At 34.7% G+C, this 27,547-nt stretch overlaps 3 protein-coding genes across 7 annotated transcripts; 2 read left to right on the forward strand and 1 right to left on the reverse strand.

Moving 5' to 3' along the window:
* Window positions 1-2,170: 2,170 nt before the first annotated feature.
* On the reverse strand, window positions 2,171-8,993 carry LOC107021236 (exosome complex component RRP43-like). Of its 4 annotated transcripts, none has more exons than XR_001457011.2 (10): window positions 8,838-8,993; window positions 6,980-7,140; window positions 6,839-6,888; window positions 6,667-6,736; window positions 6,476-6,581; window positions 5,182-5,248; window positions 4,772-4,847; window positions 3,746-4,044; window positions 2,851-3,031; window positions 2,171-2,436 (listed from the first exon to the last, which is right to left on the reverse strand). XR_001457011.2 is itself a non-coding variant. In XM_015221852.2 (9 exons), the coding sequence occupies exons 2-9, from the start codon at window positions 7,137-7,139 to the stop codon at window positions 2,921-2,923; spliced, it is 939 nt and encodes a 312-aa protein (XP_015077338.1). In that variant the 5' UTR covers window position 7,140; window positions 8,838-8,993; the 3' UTR covers window positions 2,583-2,920. The 4 variants fall into 4 exon arrangements, 2 of the variants coding, with proteins under 2 accessions (XP_015077338.1, XP_027773930.1); XR_001457010.2 differs by having other exon boundaries at window positions 2,834-3,031; XM_015221852.2 differs by lacking the exon at window positions 2,171-2,436 and having other exon boundaries at window positions 2,583-3,031.
* Window positions 8,994-10,539: 1,546 nt separating this feature from the next.
* LOC107023597 (V-type proton ATPase subunit a1-like) lies at window positions 10,540-19,730 on the forward strand. The gene is made up of 18 exons (XM_015224337.2): window positions 10,540-10,910; window positions 11,625-11,669; window positions 11,996-12,118; window positions 12,252-12,359; window positions 12,849-12,962; window positions 13,068-13,241; window positions 13,882-14,019; window positions 14,451-14,558; window positions 14,730-14,837; window positions 14,911-15,059; window positions 15,672-15,825; window positions 15,929-16,089; window positions 16,290-16,496; window positions 16,577-16,760; window positions 17,195-17,278; window positions 18,501-18,694; window positions 18,782-18,841; window positions 19,022-19,730. The coding sequence occupies exons 1-18, from the start codon at window positions 10,770-10,772 to the stop codon at window positions 19,224-19,226; spliced, it is 2,457 nt and encodes an 818-aa protein (XP_015079823.1). The 5' UTR covers window positions 10,540-10,769; the 3' UTR covers window positions 19,227-19,730.
* Window positions 19,731-20,180: 450 nt separating this feature from the next.
* On the forward strand, window positions 20,181-27,229 carry LOC107021436. Of its 2 annotated transcripts, XM_027917484.1 has the most exons (12): window positions 20,181-20,565; window positions 21,298-21,501; window positions 21,606-21,811; window positions 21,927-22,009; window positions 22,122-22,282; window positions 22,457-22,587; window positions 22,877-23,143; window positions 23,273-25,415; window positions 25,533-25,707; window positions 25,825-25,933; window positions 26,349-26,429; window positions 26,829-27,229. In XM_027917484.1, exons 1-12 carry the CDS (start codon window positions 20,511-20,513, stop codon window positions 26,901-26,903), a joined length of 3,690 nt encoding a protein of 1,229 aa, XP_027773285.1. In that variant the 5' UTR covers window positions 20,181-20,510; the 3' UTR covers window positions 26,904-27,229. The 2 variants fall into 2 exon arrangements, with proteins under 2 accessions (XP_027773285.1, XP_015077580.1); XM_015222094.2 differs by having other exon boundaries at window positions 23,273-25,707.
* Window positions 27,230-27,547: the final 318 nt, after the last annotated feature.

Here is a 27,547-nt window from a genome sequence, read left to right on the forward strand (position 1 = left end):
TACTTATAATGGTAGAAGAAGGAAATAATTTTGTTCAGATTGAAGAGAACGTTCTAATGAGATGAGGAAATCATACACAAGATTTGCCTTGTGCTTCGTGCTCATCGGGAAACGTTTCTATTCACTTTTTCAGTTCCCAGAAATGCCTTATTAAATGTAAGCATAACATTTCTTTTTATTTATAAGAGCATTATAATCTCGAGTCTAACTAATTTATATTAATACTAAAAAAAATCTATGATAAAATATTACCCTTATAAAGTATGATATTGTATTCGGATTTGAATTTAGTTACCTACAAGCTTAACAATATTGCATGTACGTCGTACATAATATTTAAACATGCGTAATGCGTTCTTTAAGACGTACAGATAATTAATGGGTTAATCTTACAAAATCAAGTCTCTATGATTGTCTCGAATCTTTTAAAACACTGAAATGAGTTGCTTTACCTTTTAAAATATTAGACTAATTAGATAAGCTTAAGCACACTAATTCTTGGAATAAATCAGTCCTACGAGCTACTAGCTTAATTTAACTCTGTGGTCGTAGATTATGCAGCTGTTGGCCTGTTTAGTAACTTTAATAGTCCATGCATAAATAGAGTAAAAAAAAAATTCCCAGTACTGGATTAGTCTTCGTGGAATAATCGATATATCCTTCATAATTTAAATCTGAGACATTTAATTAAAAAAGGAAAAACAATTTCATCATTTGATAGTGAATAACTTCGAAGTTTTGTTTCCATAAAAATATTTATCCTTAAAATTAAATATATGTTATACATCTATTAGTTTAATTAAACGTGAATTAGTTCTTATTGAGTGATTTATGCAGTCAAGTTAGTTGAAGGAAGGAGCAATTTCCGGTGGATTAATTCCTTCAACTCGAAGTATTCACATTTATCCCAACCTTAGGTAAGAAGAATATTGATTAGGCAAAGACAAAGCCAATTAGATCCCAAGAAATTTTACAAGTGCCCCTTCCTTCCAACTACACAATCATATCAACTTTAATTGATTGATTACTTAATTAAATAATTATTTTTTTTATTACACTAAAGTAAAACATACTAATCTGAAGCAAGTATGATTTAATAATATGATTTCACATATGCCAAAAAAAAGAAAAAACATAACAAGGACAAGTATAATCATTTTAGTTCACACGGAAGTTAAGTTGCACCAACCATTTGTATTAATCATACGACAAATCTAGCGTCCAGTTATGTCCAGTGAAATAACTTCAGAGAAATTTATAAATATATACTATTCGAACGACTAGCTTATTCACTGCAACATATTATGTATATAATATAAATTTTGTAAATAAATTTCTGTAATATTTAAGGTGGTAATTTATCATTAAAGTTAATTGGTTGTTTGCTTACCTTTATTATTTTGTGTCACATGCTATGCTTCATCGTAAAACAAGTTACTATATACTTTAAAAATGACATTGTTAGCCGTTTGTGTGACATTTGTTTGACTAATAGCTAGTGATTAGTAAGTTGTCCAGCTTTGGCCTCACTTAAATTAGATTATTTTTTCTTGGATGACTTTACCATTTTACAATTAAAATTTTTTTATATAATGATTAGTTATCATTTTACAACTAGAACTGTTTTGTATAATGATTACTTATCATTTTACAACTGAAACTGTTAAATTCAAAATAAATTGTCAAATGAATCAATGTGATTCGTAGTTCTAGATAAACTATTTTATTCTACATGCAAAATATTTGTCATTTGGTTTATTTTTTTATAACTCCGCCCATTCATTTATTCAGCTAATTATCATGAATCTGAAATAACAGCCACAACAAAACACAATTTAATCTCAAGCGATTTAGATTCAGCTAGCTATATGAATCCCAAAAATGAGTTTGATTCAGCTAACTGTATTATTCGTTTTATAAAATAGAAAATTTTCGAATCTTAATGTCGTCAAACTAAAAGTATATATTCCTTGATTTACTTATACTTATCTACTGTAAGCATTACACGCTCTTTAACAAACAATAATTGATATAATCATTTATATATAGTCATAACTCATAGGTCTCATGAAATGATACAACATTGAATAATCAATTTAAAGTATATAACACGGAAACAATATGTTATAAGTAAAAATATTATTATTTTTAAATATAGTGGACGTAAAAATGAATGGAGGAATGTGTGAGTAACGGATATATTATATAAAATATAAAAGTATTTCCTAAAAAAATTAAAAAGAGAGAAAGGTGGGAAAAGAGACAAACATGGATGAGTGGGCTTTAGTTGGTGGAGAAAAGGGGCCCAGCAGACAGTTTTGGAGTATGAACACGCGGCATGCCTATCTTACGAATATTTCAGTTTCAAGGAACAACCATATCATCCATCATCACCCGCACCTTAGTGGATACAGGACCCCACTAATACATCTCCCTCTTCAAGCAAAGAATAACACTAATATTATTATCTCCGTTCCATTTCATGTGAGGTAAGTTTAAAAAAGGAAAAAAAAAACTCTTAAAATTAAAATTCAAAATGAAATGATAAAATTTTTTGTGAGTCTAATCATTTAAATTATCACTTAATATAGAAATTTATCATTTTTTTAAACTGATTAAAAAAAAAGTAGGTCACATAAATCATATATCAATCTACCCAAATCCGATCTAATCGGCCTATTTGTCATCACTATTACTCAACAGGAAATAACTATCGCACTTGCGGCTAATGATAGAAATGAAACAACTAAGAGAACTAACAAATACTGCATTTCCCACTGAGAATCAATGGCTAATCAGAATTGAATTTGCAAGCAATGGCTACCAGAGCTACCTTTCTAAGGCATTTACCCGAAAAAGTACACTAGTTCAGCTGTTCAGGAACTCAATCCTAAAGATCAAACCAGCTGTCTGCTGAATATTAAGTATGGTGCAAGGATAATCTACTTCGCTCAACCTCCATATCAGAAATAGCTTCATTTAAGACGCTCTGAAGCTCTTTCACTCTGCGTTTTGCCAGTGCGACACAATCCTGAAGAGAAATTAATGAACTATTAACAGGATTATTGTAGGAACCACTGCAGATCAGTAGGGAATGGAATGTAAGTTGACAAATGTATCTATAAAAATGAATATGACAGTAGAAAATAGCATTATTTTAATACAAACAACAACATACCCAGTGAGATCACACAAGTAGGATCTGGGAAGGGTGGGTGTACGCAGACGTTACCCCTACCTTGGGGGTAGAGAAGCTGTTTCGAAAGATCCTCGTCTCAAGAAAAGTGAGTTTAGAAACAGGTTTGGAAAATTTTAATTTCCTTGTTTTGTTTTCTTATGATTTGTTTAACTACAGAACAACACTGATTGTAAAATCTTATTTATAATTATCATAGCAATATAAAACATATTAAACAGAAAAATTTATCTCGATTAAGTTTCTCAAGGGTCAACTTGGATAACATATAACTGTTAATACAAACCTGAACAAAACTAGGCATCCAAAAACAGCACGCCTGGGTATTTCTATATTGTTCTTTTCTCAATAGAGAGGGGAGGGAAGACAATTACAAAACATGCCCAAATTGGAAATCTTAATGTCCCCTTAAATAAGTTTCCCGATAACTAGTGACCTCCTTTAGCTACTATCTAAGATAAGTATCACATGTGCGTTATAAAGAAAAGAAAAGAAAAATAAACCTTCTTGTCGGTTTAGTTAAGCATTAGGATTATGATGCAAACTAACCTGGATGACTGATGTATGGGCATGAACTGGTCCCCCTGGTTTATAAAGTGAAACAAGCTGGTAGGACGAATCCAATACCACAGTTACAGCCGTTTCCATTATAGATTCTTCCTCTGCTGTAGGATCTGCTAGGATGTAGTTCTTGTGAAGTAAGCACGTTAAGGAGAATGGTGGAGAGTTCAATTTTAGTTTTCTTTTCTCTGTATTGACAGGCTGCTTCTCCAATTTCAACTGGATATTGTCCTCAGAGACAAGAACTATTCGCCCATCTTCATTCAAAGACACTACTGGAATGTTCACTGCAAAAAAAAATCATTTCCTATGTAAAATTCCATCCATATAATAATCAACTTTCCCCGAATGATACGTACAGCTATAAAGAGCTCAGTGCATATAATTTTGAACACTTCAGAAGAAAACTCACTTCCCACATAGCAAAAAAAGAGCTATTAACCTTTAGGGATGGTTGCAACCTTGAGAAAATTTAAAATAAAATCACATGACTGCACCTAATATGTGCACTCTTCTTCATTCCTTCATCTCTTTCTCAGTAATGGCTTCATAATTTTATTGCATGATATTCCTTTTAACAAACCAAAACTAAGTGCAGAAGATTGCTCTTTTGACCTATTGCTTAAACTAAGAACAGTTCGTCCCCTCTCTTTTTATTTTCCTCAAGACTGGCCTTCCCCTAAGGTTTATTACATGACATATGCAGGCCAGATTCTTGCAGATAATTGCTCCTTGAACATATTGCTAATTGCTCTATGAGCTTGCGCAGACAGCTGTTCCTCTTTTTACCGTCGCCTGTTTGGTATAATAAATATTTTTGTAATCACTAAAACATCTTCTTTCTTACCCTTTTTCAACTTTGATATCGAAAACCTTTCAAAAATTTTGTTTTAACATGTCGTCCTTTTCCAATCTCAAAATAAGACAGGATATAAAGTACAATATTGTTGTCTCTCATGGGACAAGTAATGACTACAGGAATACTCAAGAAAATCCAAGCAATAGCAAACTTACAATGCGAAAAGGCAGCAACTGCAGATAGTAATGCAGCGTCAAACAGAGAACCGTCAGCATCCAAACAGTATATGTCCTGTATTAATCATATGCCATAGGAATTAATACCAACAAGTATGCCTATGGTCTAAAATTGTTTGAATTAGCATAAAATGAAGAAATAAAGGGGAAGATTCAAAGACCAACAATGAATAAGTGAAAAACTAGTCCAAATGTGCGTTTTGAGGGACGGGCCTTACGGGGTGACATATTTGAAAATGGTAACCTAGATACGCCAAAAATTTCCACTGTTTCTTATTCTGAAGACTTAACTCTTCAATTAACGTAAAATTAAGGAATAAACTTTTCCTTCTTCTACGGACAAGGGGAAAAAGCAAGAAAACAAGATCTTCACATTCGTTAGTACTTACCAGGTAGGCCATCCATGCAGCTTTTCCTCCAACCAAGCACAACTCTTTCAAGTCAATCATGCCAGAACTGCAAACATTTCAATTGCTTATTAAGGAGATTGTACAGGCATACTTAACAGAAAGTGAAGAAAAAAATATTAAGAAGATGTGCCAAGAGGAAAGACCTAAAATAGGAAGGGTAAACAGAGCCATGAAGATAACAATCGAAGTAATTCTTTCTTACTTCTACTTTTTAAGAAAAACAGAGAAAAGTTAGACTTGATCCACAACCAGAGATACTTCTTGGTATAAAGCTTTTTGTAGGAGTAGTATTAACAGATATGATTAAGTTCCAAACAGAGCAAATGGAGACAGATCATTCATATGGCAGACTACCAACTAGTGTGAGACTGAAGCATGGTTAATCGAATGATGATTAACAACAACATACCCAGTGTAATCTCACAAATGGGGTCTAGGGAGGGTTGATTGAATGATGATTAAGTTCCAAGAATTTCTGGGAAGAACAAGGATTCATGCAAATATTATTTTATCGGATGTCCCCAAAGGGACATGCAAAGTTTATTCTCTCGGGAGAAAGAAGAAGAAGAATATTCTCCCTTGTAAGTTGTGACATAAAGTTTGTCCAGAAGCAGCTGCTTCTAGTTGTCTGGTAATATTGTTTGGCACAGTATAAAAGATCTTTTAGATGCACATATTCTTCCGGCGGACATTGAGCGTCGACATAAGGGTCTTTATGACACAATCAACAATTTAATTCATTTTCAATTAGGTCTTGATCTAGCTACTACAATTTGTTAACAATAAGTAATAACCCCTTCGAAGACTAGAAACACATTCAAGATGCTTGAAGCAGGAGGATTTTCCCGATCAGATTATTATGTTTGCTGCAAATCATAAGTGGGTCTAGTTGAACCTTGAACAAAAAAACTTGTGTTGTTGACTTGTTGTATTAGATTACCAGACGCTCAAAAAATTATAGAACCAAATCAGTAATTACCAAAAGGCATGGTCAATATTAAAATACCTAACATAATGAAATAGAGACGAATATTTAGTGCCCGTTTGGATAGACTTATTTTAGGTGCTTTTAAGCCAAAATAACTTTTAAGCAGTTTTGAAGTGTTTGGGTAAAGTTAAAAAGTGCTTATAAGCACTTATTTAAAGCGAAAAATAACAAAAATAAGCCAAAAGCCAATCCAAACAGGCTCTTAGACTCCAAATTCAGATTATTTTTAAAAAAAGGATATTTAGCGTTAAGAGTTTTGGGCACCTGCAAGCTATTACTACTTACCTCAAGATAGTGTCTGACAGCTGCTTAGAAATTACTGATGCTGCCTCTGCAGGCCTACCAGGCCGTACAAGGGGAGAACAAATGGGAGGCATGTGAAATTCGATAGCTGCAATCACAATATAATCATATACATAAGCAGAAACTATATGGGTAATAGGATAATAAGAGCTGAGAGATGAGAGACCTTTTACCTATGGATCCCTCATCTGGACATTCAACAGTTGGTGTCATGATTTCCATTTTGATGGCGGCCAGCATCGTCTGCGATTGATTCAAGATGATCAATCAACTCAGAAGAAATTCAAGTGAAAAATGGAAGCTCCTGTACATTAAAGAAGCAATTGATACATATGATACACTTACAGTGGAGCCAATCTTTGCCAGTGCTGATCCCTCAGCAGAGGCCACGGCACCTGCAGTGATTATAGACATGTATATTTGGACAAATCCTGAGAAAAGATAATATAATAACAACTAATAAATTGAAAATATGATTCGACAAACCAAGTGCAAGTGTTGTATCTCTAGCACTTCCAAGCTTTCGAGCATCAGGTCGGACCGATTTGAGAAGATGCTGCTCATGATAGCGCAAAGGGAAAAGACGTCTAAATGCGTCCACCTCCATCTCTGAATACAAGTCACTTGAGCCATTGGCAGCAGCCATTCTATAGAAACCAGATGTCTTAGCAATAGCCTTATCAACCAGGGATTATCCAATCATAGGAATGCAAGAAAATCTCATATTCAAAGAAAATCCTGCTGTTCAGTGAGAATGAAGGTTTTGAATTTCGAAATTACAAGAAAACAAGAAAGACATGCAGAAATGGTTGGTCAATATATGAAGAAAATGGGAAAGAGGAAGTACTGTCAAAACCTCAACCCAACCTTGTGAAATTATCTTAATTCTTATTTTGCTTATAGTTGATTTGTTCTTCTTTCCCATAGAGAAAGCAAAAGGAAAAAAAATTAAAGAATATAAAAGTCCCTTCTGTAACTCGGTTGAAAATTATTTGTATTGGGCTACTTGCTTTTCCACTTTGTGGTACTACACTGGGTTTGTTGTTGTTGTTGGTCTATCTGTTTTCAGTTATCAGATTTGTAACTTAACCTTCAAAAACTTAAACAGGACATAGCACACTGCCATCACCCGTTTTGTAACACAATAATAATGTTATCTACTTGACAAATTTGAAGTCTGAAATTTAGGACTTATAAGAAGATATTAACAGACTATTAATGGCAAAATAATGAAGGAGGTTTTTCAGGCCAATGACAAGAATCATTAGATTTTTATCCTGCCATAACAGAAAACAATTGATAATCTAACATTAGTAACGGAAGCGGTATAATTGACCTGATAGAGATTCACATAATCAACTTATCCTTAAACATCAGTAACATGGAATATTTTCTAATTCTATGTTTGCATTGTAAACACAGTAATTCCTTTGGGTCTTCTTAATTCAGAATCTTAATCTTTCAAGTTCCCAACCTTAGATACATGTCTAGATTCATCTCTGAGTTGCTCGGCTGAGATACATGCAGCTTATAATACATGCTTATGTGCAGATGAATCTAAATAATTACATAAGTAACATAAACAATATTTTTTCCAGCTGGTGTGATCGCACACACATATCAGTTCAGACGTCAGACAGAGTTGTAAGGACATTCTCACATCACCCAGTAACAATTTGGCAGTCTAATAGGGGCCTAATATGTTTAGCCAATCAACATCCGGATAAAAGAGGAATCTTTCCATAAAATAGTATGACTACATAAAGATTGTTATGTCCAACCTTAACTAGTTTGAAATGACACATAGTTAACTACCTAATTAACAGAGCTTGATATAAGAAATACTCCTGTGTTTTTCCAATTAGTTCTCTGAAGACAGTTCCCAAAGCACAAGGTAGAAGCAAATCGTTTTTAACATAAAGTTTGAAAAATTCAGCAAATACACAAGCATAATTTCAGCATAACAGAACTGTTGGACAACAAATCAAGCCATGAATGGAAGCTCGGATAATAACTAGATGACATGGAGAGCACCTTTTAGCATCACATTTCATGAAAATACTCTATACAAATTATGTACTGAAGTTAGTGAATTACTGAAATTTTACAGCCAAGAGTGAATTACTCCACACATTATTTTATTTTATATTTCAATTTCACTAGCACTGCTGACAGATACAGAGGTTTTTACAAAATCTTCACAATACAAATGGCCAGAGACAGTAAGTTTTGGGACAAAGTTAGATATTTGCTAGGAAGAAAGTATTTTCCATCAGTACTTTTACTTCTTCCAGAAAATTAAAGAAAATGTAAAAACTAACTTGGTGGAACCCGAGAAACTTACATAAATTTGCGGCTGAAGACACGGCAAGAGTTGCCGGCGGAGTGAAGCGAGGGAGGGTTTTACTCGAATCGGAGGAAGAAACGGAAAAGAAGAATAAGGAGTGAGACTTGGAGACATATCATGAGAAAAAGCTTAAAATAGTCCCTAATCTTTCCATTTAGACTTCAAAGTCATCATTATTCTCCACACAACGCATTAATAGTCCTCTATGATACACAAAGCATTAAGGATCCGTTTGGTAGGAAGTATTAATCAAAATAATTCATGGATTAAAATATAGTCCAACAAAAACATTGTTTGGTTACTTTATTTTACCTAATCCATGGATTACTAATACCTTATACAAGGTCTTATTTTATCCTAGGAAAGGGAGGGATAGCTAATCCAAGGATTAGCAATCCTTGGATAAGACCCCTAATGACTAAATTATCCCCAAATCTTTTTTCCTTTTTTTTTTTTGGTAATTCATGTTCTTTTTTTATTTATATGAGAATATTTATAAATGTTCGTTTAATTCTCCAAATTTATTCCATATAATTTGATGATTTCACAAACTAATATTTTTTTCTCCATGTTTGAGTTGTTATATTGGGTTGATTTTTTGTTTTTTTATTTTTAAATGTAGTTCGTCAATTGACCACGTGAACTATTTTCTTTTATTTTTAAAATAAGCTAAGTGTATTTGAACTATTTAAGTAGCCTTAAATTCATGTTAAGTTCAAGGTATATTTGACGTACAAAAAATTAAAAATATACCATGTGACATATCACACCTCAAAATTAATAATATTTTTATATTTTTTTTTAATATTTAACTTGATTAGTTAAATGAAACATAATCTCACAATAACTAAAGGGTATAATAGGAAATAAACTTTTTCTAAAGTTTTAAACCAAATATAAGACTAGGTAGGAAATAATGAACCAAACACTTGCTAAAAAATAATCCCTGCATTAGTAATCGCTGCATTATGCATCTTTGTACCAAAAGACCCCTAATAGTCCATTATTTATGATATATTGTAGTTTTGGTCCATCCCTAAACTTTTTTTCTTTTTTTTTTAGATAGAAAAGTTCTATCACTTCAAAATTTTTGAATGTGATAATATAAGGAGATATGAAGATCACAAATTAAAAAGATAGAAAATAGATATAATTGATTTACTTTCCGCTTAGTACGTTTGATAGTTAGTTGATATTATTAGTATTATTCCTGTAGTTTCTTATTCTTCAATTACTATTACTATATGATATTTGTTGTGCTTTATTTGTCATATTAATATACTCTATAATTATTACGCTTACTCTATTTTTTGCTACACTTCATATTACTTTTGTGTGTCTTTTTTAAAGTGCTTTGTGAGTGTCACTTCATTTCATCTGAGAGTCTTGCAAAAAATAATAATCTATCTTTATAGGACAAAAATATATTTATTTAAATTCCACTTTTTCCGATCCTTTATAAAAATTCAATATATTATTAATAAATGAAATTATTTTCTGATAAGAAAATTTTAGTCTAATTTTCTTTTTATAATGGTGTTCCTAAAAAAAAACATAAACTCGATTTGGCAATTTTATAATTCCTTTTCAAATTATTTTAGATGATACATTCATAATGAACAATAAAAGTCAGCGTGTATTTTAATTTCTTTAAAGTCAGCGCGCACTAGAATTTTATGCGTATATATCTTTTTATCTTTATCCCAATGAAAAGTAAAGTAGGAAAAAGTGCGAAATATGCGAGATGTCGACCAAATTCATTTCCATGGCAGTTACCTTTGCCCACTGTTAACGAAAGCGCAGTTTAACTAAATTTGCAATTGCAGTGCGAGAAGTGTGAGAAAAGAGCGTGGTGACCCTTTCTCAGAGAGTAGATCTGAATATAGATCTCTCTCTGTCTACTAGGTGAATTGTTACCTTCCGGAAAAAATGGAGTACGTAGACAACATGCCGCTAATGGATCTGATGCGCTCGGAGAAGATGACTTTCGTTCAGCTTATCATTCCTGCTGAGTCCGCTCATCGTGCCATCACTTACCTTGGCCAACTCGGACTACTCCAATTCCGTGATGTACTCATCTTTTTACCTGTGAATTTTTGTTTTTGAAGTTTGATTGTTGATTCAGGATTGATATTGTGGTTTTATGATTTTGAGGTGTCACTCAGTATATTTGCGTGATTAATTGGCTTGATTTTTACTTGAATACTTAGTCTTCGAGAGTGATTTTGGTTATGTGGAATGCAATGTAACAGGAAAGTGTTGTTTTTGACTAAGTAACGATTCTGTAGTTTTAGTAGTCTAGGTTGTGAAGGATTTGGAAGTTAGTTTATGAATTCATTGATCTAGTAAGGATCAATTCGAATCAGACTGGTTTACTTGATCACTTTTTAAGTGCCAAGAGTATCAAAATTGAGGGGAAGCTAATAATTTCATTCTTCTAATACAGTTGTTCTAATAATCCAATGTGTTATTTGTGTAAATCGAGGTGAGGTTTCAACGGCATCAAATTACCTTGCTGGTTTTTTTTTTTTGGTTGGAGTAAGGCCAGAGAGAACTATCCACACCCTTGAAGATGAGATGCAGTCTTTCATTATTATAATGTTGTTGTCCCTTTCAATATTTGTATGATATTTGTAAGTACTTTGTCATCTTCAAGGGGATGTGGCAAACTTTTAAATATTATTATATTTTTATGATCTAGCTATCCTGACTTTTATCTCCATCTAAGCTGCTTTATTTTCATTATCCAGCAAATGATCTGATTAGCTACCTTCTTTTGTGCAGCTAAATGCCGAAAAGAGTCCTTTCCAGAGAACATTTGTAAACCAGGTATCGACGAATTTCTTTGGATACAGTAAATTCATCTTCAAAATTCTACATGCTTGTTACTAAAGTGGAATTGTGACTATAATCAGCTAAATTGTTGACAAGTTTCAATGTGCTTGTATTGTTGACAAACTGCTATCTCTGCTAACTTTTGCTGGAACTTTGCTAAAGAGAAGATCACTTCTTTTTACTGAAATTTTAGTCCATAATTTTGTGAAATTATGTCGAGCTGCTTAGAATTGCTCTTTCTCGCCTTTATCGGACCTAGAAATGAGTAATATCGATCTGTTATTGCTTTTATTAATTACAATCTTGGGTGACGTTTGTAGGTAAAAAGATGTGTGGAGATGGCAAGAAAACTACGATATTTCAAAGATCAGATACACAAAGCCGGTCTATTTCTGCCTCCTCTTCCTGCTTCCCAACCTGATACTGAATTAGAAGAAATAGAGGTCTCTTTCTTGTTTTAATTTACTTGCTGATAAATGAGTTTCCTCCTTTTTCTTTTTCAATTATGGATTTATTCAGTAGCTTTTCCAATTCATCAAAAGCTCATATGGACAATTTGGTTCTTATAAATTTCAGATTCAACTTGCAGAGCATGAACATGAGTTGATTGAAATGAATGCTAATAGTGAGAAATTGCGGCAATCATATAATGAGCTGCTAGAATTTAAGATGGTACTGCAGAAGGTACATTTCTACCTTGATTTCTAGTCATTCTGTTAATGTGCAAGTATTCAAGGTAAGAATGATTTCTGCATTAATGATGTGGATTCTGAGTTGTTTGAGGCATTTAATTTATGTCAGAAACTTGGAATTCTTAAAAAGCTGCTATAAAGAGAGCAAAGATTTTGATTATTTTTGTTGTAATCAATAATGGAGTCGCATACACGAGGGTCTATTGGAAACAATCTCTTGACCTTTGAGGTAGCGTAAGGTCTTCGTACGCTCTACCCACCCTCCCCAGACCTCACTTTGTGGGACTACACTAGCTATGTTGTAGTTGTTTATGCTTACCTATCATTTTGTCTTCTAAGTTTGAACTTGTAAACTGACATTCAAAGCTTCTCAGATCAACTCTTCATCACAATTACCTGTAGGACCACAGTTATTTCTTTTTGGTTTAAAATGTAATCATTTCTTTCAGAGATACTATTTTTTTGGTCACTATCACTCCAGGCTAGTGGCTTCCTTGTTTCAAGTAGCAGTCATACAACTGATCGGGAAATAGAATTGGATGAAAATGTATACTCCAATGATAACCATGGAGATACAGCATCATTACTTGAGCAGGTAACTGCACAAATAACAGTTTTTTCTTTTGAGTACTTATATCATTAATTCAATGATGATTAAGTTCCTTAAAACTTTTTCAGCAAAGTTATTTTCAATCTTCAGGAGATGCGTTCAGAACTGTCAAATCAATCTGGAGTGAGATTTATTAGTGGCATTATCTGCAAGTCCAAGGTTCTTCAATTTGAAAGAATGCTATTTCGTGCTACAAGGGGTAATATGCTTTTCAATCAGGCAGTTGCTGATGATGAAATACTGGATCCTTCGTCAAATGAAATGGTCATCCTCTTTCTTTAGAACTTCCAATATGATTGAACCCTTCTATTTGGACATTTCCACTGCCATCTTTCTAAACATGGGTCAGCACAAAAGGAATTTGTTCACTTAGAGAAGTTCTAAATAAAGGAAAATGCTAAAATGCGTAAGATTTACTCATGAGTCAAGAATAAATAAGGAAAGAGTAGAAGCATTTCTCCCTATTTGGAATGTGAAAACTCTAACTCCCTCTGTCTAATGCAATGTGGTTTCTTTAATTATCTATATGCTTTTATCTATTATTAATTTTACTCCCTCCTTTTCAATTTCTTTTGTCTTGTTTTGACTTGACACTTAGTTTAAGAAAGTAAAGAATACTGCTAAATTTTGTGGTCTTAAATGAAAGACACGTCAAATGCCCTTCAATCTTATGGTCTTAAACATGATAGGTGGAAAGTTTGAATTAAAGAGTTGCTAAAAAAAAAGAGAGAAAGAGGCGTTCTTTTTTAAATGGACTAAAAATTTAAGCAGGACAAACAAATTGTAGTGGATATAGCATTATTACTGTTGTTGTTATTATTATTTGTTTGTTGGATCCTTGCATAAAGGCAACAGCCTGATTATAAAGGTTATCGTATAGTTAACATAAACTTTGCTTCTGCAGGTTGAAAAAATAGTCTTTGTAGTATTCTTTTCAGGTGAGCAGGCGAGAACGAAAATACTGAAAATTTGTGAGGCATTCAGTGCAAATTGCTATCCTGTTCCTGAAGACACGACTAAGAGGAGGCAGATAACTCAAGAAGTATGTTTCTAATGGAAAGGAGTTTCATCAGGATTACAATTGAACCTTTTTGTGTATTAATTATCTTTGCATAATTTGTTGAAAAATTGTTAGTAGGAAATGGATAATTTTATGGTATTTCTGCCTAATGCAACCAAGCTAAGTTTTAGTTGCCCTCAATTTATGTGTCGATTGACATTAAACGCCATAATATATATCAAGAATGGGCCAATGTTCTGTTATCTCCTACTAGCACTCGTGCTACGTCTGATTGCCTTCACATTTATTCCACAATCACCTCAGCATGATTTGCCGCATTTGCACTTCAATAAGTCCCAACCCCAAATCTGTTTAGACATACTGTAATGTACATCGCATACATTGTTTGTGATTGCTCATTCTTGAATTCTCTAGAGTAAGATATCTGAATGAGATAAACTTCTTCATTATAGGTGTTGTCTCGGCTGTCTGAATTAGAAACCACTCTGGATGCTGGCCTGCGACATAGAGATAAAGCTTTGACCTCTATCGGATATCACCTTACAAAATGGATAAACATGGTAAGAGACTAAGAGTGAATAGAATAATTGTATAATCTTTCAGTTTCAGAAAAGAGTGAATATAATTAGTTGGAGTTATTTCTTTTTACTGTAGTTTATTATTGTCTGGTGGGAGCAAGTGCACCTTGTGGTTTTGACAAATGAGTTAATTGCTCCAACACCATTTTCTAGGTTAAAACACAAAAAGCTGTGTATGACACTTTAAATATGCTGAATTTCGATGTTACAAAGAAGTGTCTAGTGGGTGAGGGCTGGTGCCCAATATTTGCAAAGACCAAGGTAAATTTCTTTTAATTCTTCTTGTAGCAGTTGAATATATGGAGCTTTAACATGCACACTAGTGAAAATTTAGATACAAGAGGCTTTGCAACGTGCGACATTTGATAGCAGTTCACAAGTGGGCATCATATTTCATGTGATGGATGCCGTGGAGTCACCTCCAACATACTTTAGGACAAACAGATTCACAAATGCATTTCAAGAAATTGTTGATGCGTATGGGTAAGTTAAACATGCAGTAGCATTTCGTTATTTGAAGAAAATGATGTGGACATAATGTTCTTGTCTTGATTTAGTTGACGCAGTTAGGTCATGGGGATAACATGTTTGTTGACAGCCTTAGTTCTATTCCATCATTTTTGCTGATTCTACTGATAGCAGCATGTTCATCTGAAATTACTTCAACATAATTCAAGTTTGTATCCTATGAAGATGTAAAGGGGAGATGATGCTAATGTCATGACTCGAAATAGACATGTTTGTTGATGATGTATTAGGTGGCACATTAAAACTTATTGAATTTGCTGTTTTATTTTACGCTTCACTCATTTTTGCAGTAAGACCTTTACTTATTTCAAAACTATTTTTCATATGCCTAAAGCTTCTATAGGCAAAATAAAACCTTAATAGAAAAGATTCTACTTTTCAACATAATGCACGCCATGATTTTTGGTTGTAGTTGTACATAATGCCTAAATTAGCAATGCTTCAGCTCTTCAGACAAATTTAAATTTCATTTTTGTCTCGATAGAATATATGAATATGAATATCCATATGTTATGCACTTATGCTGATCCAAACAGAAAACACTTATAGTGCTGTTTTTCTTGACAGTGTTGCCAAATACCAGGAGGCAAATCCAGCTGTTTATACCATTGTTACATTTCCTTTCCTTTTCGCTGTGATGTTTGGGGACTGGGGTCATGGAATCTGCTTGCTCTTGGGAGCATTAGTTCTTATCGCAAGGGAAAGCAAACTTAGTTCTCAGGTTAATACTCCTATTAATTTAAGATTCTTCTTTGGAGGGATGAATTATAACAATCATATAATTTTATGTTCCTTTAGTGAATCAAATAACTTTTTTCTGGCAGAAACTTGGCAGCTTCATGGAGATGCTCTTTGGTGGTCGCTATGTACTCCTGTTGATGTCAATATTTTCAATTTACTGTGGCTTGATATATAATGAATTCTTCTCAGTTCCCTTTCACATATTTGGTGACTCAGCGTACAAATGCCGAGATGCTACATGCAGGTATACAATAATTACCATGCTACATTTTCTTAATAGAAGTTAACTACAATTTCATGAGGAAATAACGTATTCACTTTGTATCAAGTGTATCAACGAATACAGTTGTATCAAGTGTATACATATGTATCAAGTGTTGTATACTCTTACATAATATGATTGATACAATATTGTATCTTGACATTACTGTGTGTACATTACAGTGATGCACAAACAGTTGGTTTAATAAAATACAAGGATCCATATCCATTTGGCGTGGATCCAAGCTGGAGAGGCAGCCGTTCAGAGCTTCCTTTTTTGAATTCTCTGAAGATGAAGATGTCTATTTTGTTGGGTGTGGCCCAGATGAATCTTGGAATTATTCTAAGTTATTTCAATGCACGTTTCTTCAGCAGCTCAATTGATATTAAGTGTGTAATCATTTTCTCTTCTCTCTTTTTTCATGGTTTGCCTGTATGTTGTCATTTATTCTGTGTTTGGTTGTTGTCAGGTATCAGTTTATACCACAAATAATCTTTCTCAACAGCCTCTTTGGATACCTTTCTCTTCTCGTTGTTGTCAAATGGTGCACTGGTTCTCAAGCAGATCTATATCATGTTATGATTTATATGTTCTTAAGTCCTTTTGAGGCTCTTGGTGAAAATAGGTTGTTTTGGGGCCAGAGTGTGCTTCAGGTATGAGGTACCCTTCTATTTCCGGAACATGTGCTCTTAGAGGTTGTTTGGTTCTTAAATGGGGTATGGTAGAATTGTACTACCACAAAAGTATCTGTGAAAATATTGTCAGTTAGTTAATTATAAATGGGTTTCTAATACTTGCATCCCACATTTGGGATTTTTGGAGTGGGGTCTGAATCTTTTAATAAAAATGCCTTTGGCATAATTTTTATAAATAACATGTAATGATTAGTTAAATATATATGTATGTATGCATTAAAGGTGCCATATGCAACTAATAGAAAGAACAAGTAACAAACAAAGAAATATGAAAAACAAAACCATTAATGAAGTTTCTTTTTCTCCATTGTCTGTCACACAATTCGATACCAAACAACGCCTAAGAATATGTCTGCGTCCTTGTACCCCTCTGTTAACAATTATTGTTGCAGGTAATATTGCTGCTTTTGGCACTCATTGCTGTTCCATGGATGCTCTTCCCAAAACCTTTTATTTTGAAGAAACTTCACATGGAGGTACTGTGTTCTTTTCTGATTCAGATAAAAGATGAAAGTAGTGAACCCTGGACCCTTTCCAGAAATAACTTTTGTTTTCTCTTGGGAGACATTTTAGTGGCATAGAATTGAAAAACTTTTAAAAAGGAAATTCTAATTTCTATTAATGATTTTTTCTTTTTTTTGCTTGGAGAGTGAGGGGTCCTGTTGGCAGGCCATAAAATCTAGTAATAGTCAAGTAGGCTACTATTGAGTATCTTACTTTATTGAAGATATACTTCTCCTTTTTAAGTGTGACTTTACTCTTGATATGTTGCTAGAATGAACTTCTAAATGTACCCTTCCATGATTGTGACTTTACTCTTCATATGTTGCTAGAATGAACTTCTAAATGTACCCTTCCATGATTGTGACTTTACTCTTCATATGTTGCTTGAATGAACTTCTAAATTTACCCTTCCATGATTGTCTGGTTAAATTAATCAGCCTGACAAGTTTTGAGAGTATGGTTTTTATCTAAAATAAGTGGTAAGAAAGGAATAGCCAAAAATATAAGTTTGATATACTAATGGAGGTATTAATGCTTTCAGTTGTTAAGTATTATCTGCCAAGAGATATTTGGCTTTCTTTTGTGTCATTGAGCTCTCATATCCTAAGATGAAGCTACTTCATGGGAAATTTCAGTATGGAATATGCTGTGTAGATAGGGTGATTACACTATTAGAGCTACTTGTGCACACTTAGGTGACTGTCTGAGATTGTAATCCATATTCCAAATGTTTTTTGCTCTTCCTTTGTTCGAAAATTTTGAGAAAAGTTGGGATACCTTTGCTTGTTTTCAGAAAACCCATTTCTTGTGTACCTTTTAGCATCCTCCTTCGCTTTTCTCACTCTAGCAGATCTGTTCCAGTCAGACTTTCCATTTTTGCTTTTATTTTCTCTGTTTTAACCAAATATGAGAATGCAACAAAGTTCTTATTCAGTCGAGATCCCACCTAAAATGAACAGGAATTTCATTATGTACTCCAAATGGTTGTCATCTGTTCTGTATAGATGTTGTTTAGGCGTCCTTTGATGTCACTTGAATTAGCAAATATGGTTTTATATATTGACAGGATCTGAGGGGAGGAAGGAGAGCCTAATTTACTTTTGTATTTATTTTCGCACAATTTCATGTACTGCCTATCAATATGACTTAATATCTTGAAGGTTTGATTTCTCTTGCACCTTTGATGATTCTCAGAGATTTCAAGGTCGGACATATGGAATACTTGGAACCTCTGAGATGGGTATTGATGATCAACCAGATTCTGCCAGAGAGCGTACCGAGGAGTTTAACTTTAGTGAGGTTTTTGTGCACCAAATGATACACTCTATTGAATTTGTACTCGGTGCTGTTTCTAACACTGCATCGTACCTTCGGCTTTGGGCTTTGAGGTAAATCCATCGATTACTTATTTTTTTTAATCAACTCGAATTTTGTATATTTCTTGAAAAATTTGCTGTATTCATATGTTGGTGCAGTTTGGCTCACTCTGAATTATCTACTGTGTTCTATGAGAAAGTTCTCCTCCTCGCTTGGGGGTAAGTTTTCACGTGACATTTAGCTATTTCATTTTGTTCTCACAGGCTGTTCAAGTTTCTCCAGTTTATAGCTGTCTTTTTCCTTTTAAAGGAAAAACCTAAATATAGCTATGATTTGATGTAGAGTATTTACTCTTGGTATTCATGGTGTTTATCTGAGTATTATCATTCTAAGTTCAGGTATGAAAACATCATCATACGACTAGTGGGGCTGGCAGTTTTTGCCTTCGCGACAGCGTTTATACTACTCATGATGGAGACTCTTAGTGCATTCCTTCATGCATTGCGTCTTCACTGGGTAGAATTCCAAAACAAGTTTTATCATGGGGATGGTTATAAGTTCATGCCGTTCTCCTTTGCCTTATTAGCAGATGATGACGATTAGTACACAGCCTTTCTTTCTTTCTTTTTTTCTTTGGGGAAATTCCGTGGAAAAGAAGAGTTTCCCATCTGGAGAAGAAGCCTGACAAGAATTTCGGAAGGACCCAATTTTGACCGACCTGGTACATTTTACACACTTAATTTGGATGAAAGCAGCTGGATTATGTAGGATAGAATTGTAAAGTTGCAGCACATAATCTTTTGGTATAGCAGTATGAAAATGACCCCTGAGGGTCGTAGTTAGCTGTTGAGGAAAAGATGTGTAAATTTTTCCCATTTCTTATATCCTCATCCCATTCTCCCAAACTGAAACAGTCAGTATAATTTGTGAACAGGGAATCTCTTATACCACCTGCATCTTCTGAGTTTCACATCTTTTTGTGGAGGAAAACTTGCTGATTCTAACATTATACCTCCAAGTTGTATTCATTCATTTTGATGGGGGAAGTTTCCCTTCCTGTTTTGTAACAATAAATCCAGTCTCACTTACGGTGTTATGCTTGGGAAAGAAGAATGTTTCAGAGTGAATATCAAATGTGTGAAACAGATAAACAAACTAGACGAGCACATGCCAATGGCATCCATTGCGTAAGACTGTCATTCTACATTGAAACTTCAAAACCTGCAAATGGTCCAATAGTTAATTAAGGAAAACATTTCGAAGGAGTAAGACTAGGGCCATAAAAGGGTTTTTCCAAATCTCAAATAATTCAAGTTCTAATCTTGTTGAAAAAGTCAAACTATTTCATAGAGTATTTATTTTAATTTTGATTTGAATATTAATAGTTAAATCTTTTAAAATGAAGTTTACATGCTCCAAAACCATCCATATAAGAAGAATACTAGTAGAAAATATTTGTCATCCAAATAATAATAGTGGTAACAAAAACTTCCAATACAATTTCGTATGGCTTTGGGATAGATCTTAAGTAATACCTAACTACAATTGGGTGATAAAAAAGTGTAAACACTACCTCCTGCTGCTCATTTTTAAAGAAAATTTTAAAACTTGATCAATTTTTGAATCAACGAACGGAAGGGGCAAATAAATAAAAATCCAGATTTGGCATTGGAGTGAACAAGGCACGTGTGATTTGTCCTACATTTCCCGCTTGCCCCCATTTCAAAACCAACAAACAAATCCTCATTTCCGCTTAACCAAACAAACTACTCCTACTTCTTTGATGATTTCTTCAACAATTTCAAGTAACAAAGAAAAACGGAGTCAGATCTACACCTCCTTGAAATCTCCGGCGAAGAAGATTCTCTACTCACGCCACTTCCTGATATGGACACCAATCCCAACGATTTCGCTTCAATTTCAAATTACATTTCCCCAATGAGTCAGTTCTTCTACTTTTCTTCTCTTCCGTTTTTGTTACTTTCAAGTTTTAAATTTCAACTCATTCCCATTTTCCAATTCCTATGGCTTGTCCATCTATTATATTTCAATTCGTCAATTCCCGCATTGAGGGTTTTGTAGCAGTAAGCAGTCAAGGAAGTGCTCAGATATTGTAAAATGCTTTTTTTTTTTCTAAGAAATTCATCTGGTTTAAGATAAATCTAGATTTTTTTGTTTTATATGGAAATGAGTCGTAATGAGTTTGTAGGGTCAATTAGGTTCTGCAGGTTTTGCCTACTTTCAGCAGTTTTACAAATTATTGTGTTACTTCAATCAAGAATATTAGTTTCCTGATAAAGGAGGAGAACAGCTATGCCTTGGCAACTAGTGTCTAGTCATAATTTGGTGAATACTATGAAACGAGACTAAAGTAGAGCATAATTGATGCATAAGACCCTAACTATATGCTTTGAGGTGAATTTGATTCATTGATTTGTATTATTAAGTCCATCAGTAGAAATTTGATGTTTTATTCTATTTTGTTGGTTGTAGCATACATTTTTATTTGTAACTTCTGCTTTTTCTGTTGTAGATGATATGCATTATGTTCTTCTTTATGGTTCTCATTTGCCTATGTTCCAGCTTGGAGCTGTTTAGTTTTCTGTTTGAAATTTGAAACAGTTGGTGCCTTGAAGTAGAGGGGTAGTTATTTACAGATTTCATCATGTTGCAGAAGGGCTGGAGGCTCGGGTAGATCATGTAAAATCAGAATGTTCATCTCGTAGAGTTTCCAGCAATAAAGAAAATAATAATCCAGACAAAGCAGAAATGCCTAAACTTAGTGTGGAGCCGCTGCACATGAAGAGGAAGAAGAGGAGTGGTGGTTGCAATTTGCGGAAAAGTTTAGCATGGGACAGAGCCTTTTCAACTGAAGAAGGTAATTTTTTTACAGTACAATATTTCTAGTATCAATGCAGAAAAAATTGTTAGATACTTCAGGAGATTGATTTCAGGAAAAATCTACTTCATTCTTTCTGTTAGGTGTTTTGGATCCATTGGAACTTTCTCTGCTTAGTGGTTCATTGGTTAAAACACGCGGAGAGACCTTGTTCACCATCAATGAAGAAGAGCGAAATCCAACTTCAAATGACTCTCTACATGATGCTAGTTCAGTTTATTTGAGCTCGAACAAAAAAAGTACGGTTAAAGGAATTCGAGCTGTAGCTTTAAAAGAAGAAAGTCGGAAGGTCAGATCTCAGCTTAAGACTAGCAGTAATTCAGCTCATAAAATATGGCCATGACTTCTGGTGAAGCTCATCTTATTTTAGTTTGTTGCTTACTTGGTCTTTTGCGTGGTTTCAGGCCTCAACTAAAATACCAGCGTCTCACAATGGTAGAACTATCTCCAAATCTAGTAGCTGTTCTCGACCTTTGTCTTCCGCTTCATATCCTTACACATGTCAGATATATTTGAAATTCAACTATTTCCAAGTTGTTATTTTTTTATTTTGCTATATTTGGAGTTTGTACAGATGATGAGCCTTAATATCATTTTAGACTGAAAAGGCCTGCAAACATGAATCATGGAAAATCTGCGACCAAGGATTCCAAGTTACCGAAATGTCAAGTTTCAAAGCCAAGTTCTTGCTTGTTGCCTACAAACTCTAAGAGTAGCATACCAAGAGCAAGTTATTTTAAACATCAAGTATCTGATTCTGGTAATCTCTTCATTAGCTATTCCTCTGGCTTCTGCTGAGCTTGATTGTTTCCATTTCTATCATGGAATGTATTCAAAGTGTGCTGTAATATTATATTTTGCGAAAGTAACTTCCTTATTGGGTCACAGATTAAAAGAGTAGGTCATTTATATTATAATTTCCTTTCCCATGCAGCTTTTGGTATTCAGAAAAATCTAGGATTAATGAGCTCCTCCAGAAAGTTGAGAAATAGTCAAGAGAAAGCAAAAGCTGACGCTGCACCTTTAAAGGATAAATCTTCATCATGCATTTTCAGAGGAAATGATGTAAGCTTCAGTTCAAGTTTAAGATCAATATTTAAAAAAAAACCTGTGATTAAGAACTTAAAAGTACTTTTAAATTTCAAAGAATATTTTTATCATGTATTTTAATTTAAGGAGAAATGACATAAGGGTTAGTTCAAGTTTTGAGCTCAATATTTTAGAAAAATTTGGTGTGACTAAGAATTATTCAAATTTCAAGAACACAACACTAAATAGCTTACATTCAATATATTTAGTAGTTAACCAACAATATTGAAGCCCCTCCTTTTTTGCTGAATTCTAATTTGTGCAGGAGAAATCACCATCAAAATTACAGGCATCAATTGAATCTTCTCCAGTTAATAATTCTAGCAATACTGGAGTGGAGATGAACAGAAATGCCACACTTCCATCTACCCGAGCACATTCATCTGAAAGTCATGATGTATGTACACCACTCGTACTTCCTCTTCCTCACAGCACTCGTACTGCTGTTAGCAGTATGGCATACCTGCCCGCAGAAGCCATGAAACCATCGGGTCTGCGGAGGCCCTCACCTTCCTTGGGATTTTTTCGTCAGGTATTATCAGCAACCCAGCACTATTCTGGAAAAGCATTAGGTTCTTTTTGTTTTAGGTGAATAAGCTGCATGATGCTCATGCTATAGCATTTCATTTTAAAGACATGACAACTAATATGGTGATTGCAGACAAAAGCTTCAGATACACATCGCTTGTTGAAAGTCGAGTCTAGTTTGTGCCCATTACAAAGGTCTGGTGATCTGAGGCCACCAGAGACACTAGCAAGGCAAGAAGGCAATGACGACTTAGCAAATCTAAACTGTAAGGTACTAGGATCTGAATCAGAAAGCTCAACATCATCCTACAGAGTATCTAAAACGGGCTTGGAAGGAAACAGTGTAGAAAGAGTGAATATTCCAAGTAGTGCTATTAAGAAGCTTGATCTAGTCAGTGATAATTTCAGAGATCATGCTGGTAATTTTGATGAGCAAGTATTGGATCACATCAAGCACGAAGAAAACAAGCTTCAGGATACGGAATTGCTGATGAACGGCAAGCAACATCCACCACAAACGGGAAAACTTGAACATATAAACAAAAATGGTGATCTCATGAACTTCACTCCTAGTTTTATAGAAAATAAAGGCTCTGCTGGATCAGGTTTTAGAGATTCTGAGTTACCACAAGCTAGCTACAATTCAGAATCCCTAGTTCTACATAGACTGGAAGATGGCAATCCAAATGAAGCAGAAGAATCTGACATTTCTTCAGTAATTGATGGTTTGATTTGTAACTCAAAGTATGGGAATATGATTCATTTGAGCGGAGAGGTGATGAAGGAAGGTTTCATGGGCGGCTGCAATAATTTAACTGGTGGAGAATTTGAAAAGGTCAAGTCCTTTGCAGTTGAAGATGACGGGATCTTTGATAATGATAAGTACATTATGAAGATTAAGAGCAATTTGAGCAAAGTCCAGAGAGAGCTAATGAATATTGGAGGAGGGAACTGTGAGCCCTTGAATCTCACAGATTCAAACTTTAGTGAAGTAAAGATTGAAATGTTAGAAGTTGCATATCAGCATGAAGATTCTCATAATCTGAAAGAAGCTTTTACCTGCAAACAGATCACAGATAGAGCACAAACAGGAGGTTTAGTAGCAGATATCTCAAGTGTAACTTTATCTGGTGAAAATTGCGAGACTGATCCTGATGGGCTTTCAATTTACTCAGAACATAAGTTCCAGGCTGGTAGCGTATTGCATTCAAGTGGCCAGTCCCTTAGTAAACATGTTTGCATAGATCAAAGCCAAGATGGACAGATTGATGAAACTGGTTTCTCTGGTCTTCCATATCGATCAGATGAAAGTGTTTTTGATAGGTTTGATGTAACAAGTGTACAGACAGTGGTTGGAGAAGATCCTGCGGAAATCATGTGTCCTAGTCCTGTCAAAATTACTCTTCCCAGTAATTGCAATCATTCAACAGATGAAGAAGTCAATCCTGATAAGATTCTTGCAAGTTCAACTACCTGTCTGGAATTTGGTTCATCGTCTAGTAGAACAAGAGAAAAAATGGTATCAGATGTACCTGGTTCAATTGGCGAATGTAGGAAACCAATTATAGAGTCTGTGTTGGAAGTGGTGGATGAAACTGAAATACACAATTCATTGAACTGTCACAATGATGGCAATTTAACTTCCTCTATGGAATTTGGTTCATCTTCCAGGGGAACACAAAATGTAATTGGATCTGGTAAACTTGGTCCAGTGGGTGAAGGTAACAAATCGATCAACGGTGTGCTCCTCTCCAAAGGAATGAATGAACTTGAAATTCAAGATTCATCAATCAAGCTAAATGATGGTAATGAGACCATCACATTGAAGCTTGGTATGCTGTCTCCGGAAAGCTTGAAAGTTGAAGAGTCACACATGTGCAGCCATGCAGACTTCATCCCTTCCAGTCCAACAGAACCGGGGCGTCATAAGGTTGTATTAGAGAGTCTTCATACTCCTCCAAAACTCAGAGATGCAAGACAAGCAAATGAAGTTGGAAAGACAACAAATGCCCTCACAAATATCATACAGATAGAAGATGCACACGTGGAGACATATAACAAAGATGCCCACTTGTTGCCTAAAAAAGCCCCTATTACTGTGGTGGAAGAATGTGAAAGCAGCAATGCCTTTGAGAATTTTCGAGAAGTTTTTCCATCACAAAAAAGTGTTGATGCAGGTGGATTAGAAAGCCCAAGTTTTCTGAACCAGGAGTCACCTCCGATTCATGGGAGTGATAATGATGCGGATAATCTGGATACTATCCACTGTGTTGCAGGTAGACTATTATATCCGGTGGCAATTGAATCTTTACCTTTGGAATATGATTTGTCTGAGGGGACAAGTAAAAACCATACAGCAAGTGTGCCAATTGATTGCATAGAACTTGTAGCAGGGGATCAAACCTCATCAAGAATCAAAAGGACGGTAGATGACATGTTGAATGAAGATATTCTGGTGAAGGAATCTGAAACTGGTAAACTTAGTGGAAGTGAGAGTTCTCAAAATGAACTTTGCCATGGGCTGGAAGATACCGAGCAATGCACAAATGACGCCACCATTTTGCCAGTGTAAGTATTGCATCAACTTTTCTCATTCCAACGAACTACTTCATTTTTTGTGGACTTAGCCTTTCACAAATTTCAATTCTTCTGAAGTATTGCTAAATTGCCTTTTGTTGATGGCAGCAAGGATGCTGAGAGCTGTCTGAAGAAAGCCAATCTTTTGATATTACCACCACGGGATGCAGTTCCATTTTCTGATGAATGGTTGGCAGCAATGGAAGCTGCAGGGGAGGTAATTTCTTTTTTGGAAAATGAGTTGTATACTGTGATCTATTGAAGCCAAACGTAATTAACTTTGAAGCATATTTTATTAATTCCAGTTATCTTCAGTTTCCTCAAGAGCAGTTTGCTTCCACACCTTTATCCAAATCCTTCACTTATAGCAGGTGGTATTAAAGGAAAAACAGATGAGATATTAGCTGTTCATCATATTTCCTTTAGTAAATTGATAGAAGCTATCATCCAGTAAGTAATAGGTCCAGAACAATCGGCAAGCTTGACATCCTTAATGTTGTGTTCTGAACCTTAGGTTAGACAGTGAGACAAATTTGGATTGAGTGTTAAGCTCTAGTGCTCTAAATCTGTTGTTGGAGCATAATTAAGAAAAAAGTAGTCGAGTAACTGACTCTTGCGTTCTGATTCTACAGGATATATTAACAATGAAAGGTGGTGCTGTACAAAACTCACCGCAAGAGAAATCCTTACCTGAGCCAAGCCCATGGTCTCCGGTATGTCACTATCCATACATGCTTCTTTTCTTGTTTGAGGTAGCATGCCATATCTAAATGTATGTCACACACTAGAATGAGAGTGCATTCAACTTTATTCTTACTTATAGTTAAACAGGTTCTATGGCATATGCTACCAATCAAGTGAGAATTGATTCACTTTTGGTTAGCTACTTACAATATACTCTGTGGTTTGGCCCTTCCAAGAACCTCACGCTTAACTGGAGCTTAGTGTACCATTTTGCTCCACATAGATACATTTTGGTACTTGCTTAGAGGGTTTTTTACCTCACTTGTTTCTTTAAGTGGAAAATAGCGTGCTGTTGCATATATTTATATTGACTGGTTCTGCCGATTGCATATTAGTTTATTAAACTGTTATCTTTCATTGACTTACAGGTGAAGAAGAAAAACAATCAACTTGGACCGTATGACTGTACAAAGTTCCACCACAATGGGCCTCCTGACTCCTGATTCGTATTGACTAATCTTGGTCTCTTTCAAATTCGTTTATTCGCCACCTAACATGTTCATGGTGTAGACTAGATTGACACTGCTTTGCTAGAAAAGCTGCTAACTGATACATTTCTCTATAGACACACGATTTATCCTTTTTATATGTAATTCTTTTACATCCACTTTAAAGGATTCCTTTTTTTTTTTCTTTCATGTAAAAAGCAATATCTCATTCATGGAAACTTGTATCTTTATTCCAGACTGTAAGCGAAGCCTGGAAATCTCTTGCAGAACTTATGGTATCCATGCTTCTTGAATTGTACTAATTAGTAGAATTTGCCATTCAGGGAGTGCATCGGTTGGTTTTCGTCTATATTCTCATACTTGTGGAAGGAGGCAAACGCAAGGTAACACATGAATTTTGCTGATCCCAGGAAACAACAGAGCCAGAAGACGGTATCCATTCTTCCATCATTGATATTGTCTGGCAACCAAGCTGTCGTTCTCTGAACTAGGTCACAATAAAAATCAAATCTATAAATACATAATTATCAATTTATCATACATATCTGTTAAAATCTAACTTCACCACATACTGGAACAGTGCACTTGTCAAGCAACTTTAGCTTCTAAGGGTCTGATATACCCCTCAACAACGGTAT

This window comes from Solanum pennellii, chromosome 6, assembly GCF_001406875.1.
Source record: "Solanum pennellii chromosome 6, SPENNV200".
In the NCBI taxonomy this organism is placed as follows: domain Eukaryota; kingdom Viridiplantae; phylum Streptophyta; class Magnoliopsida; order Solanales; family Solanaceae; genus Solanum; species Solanum pennellii.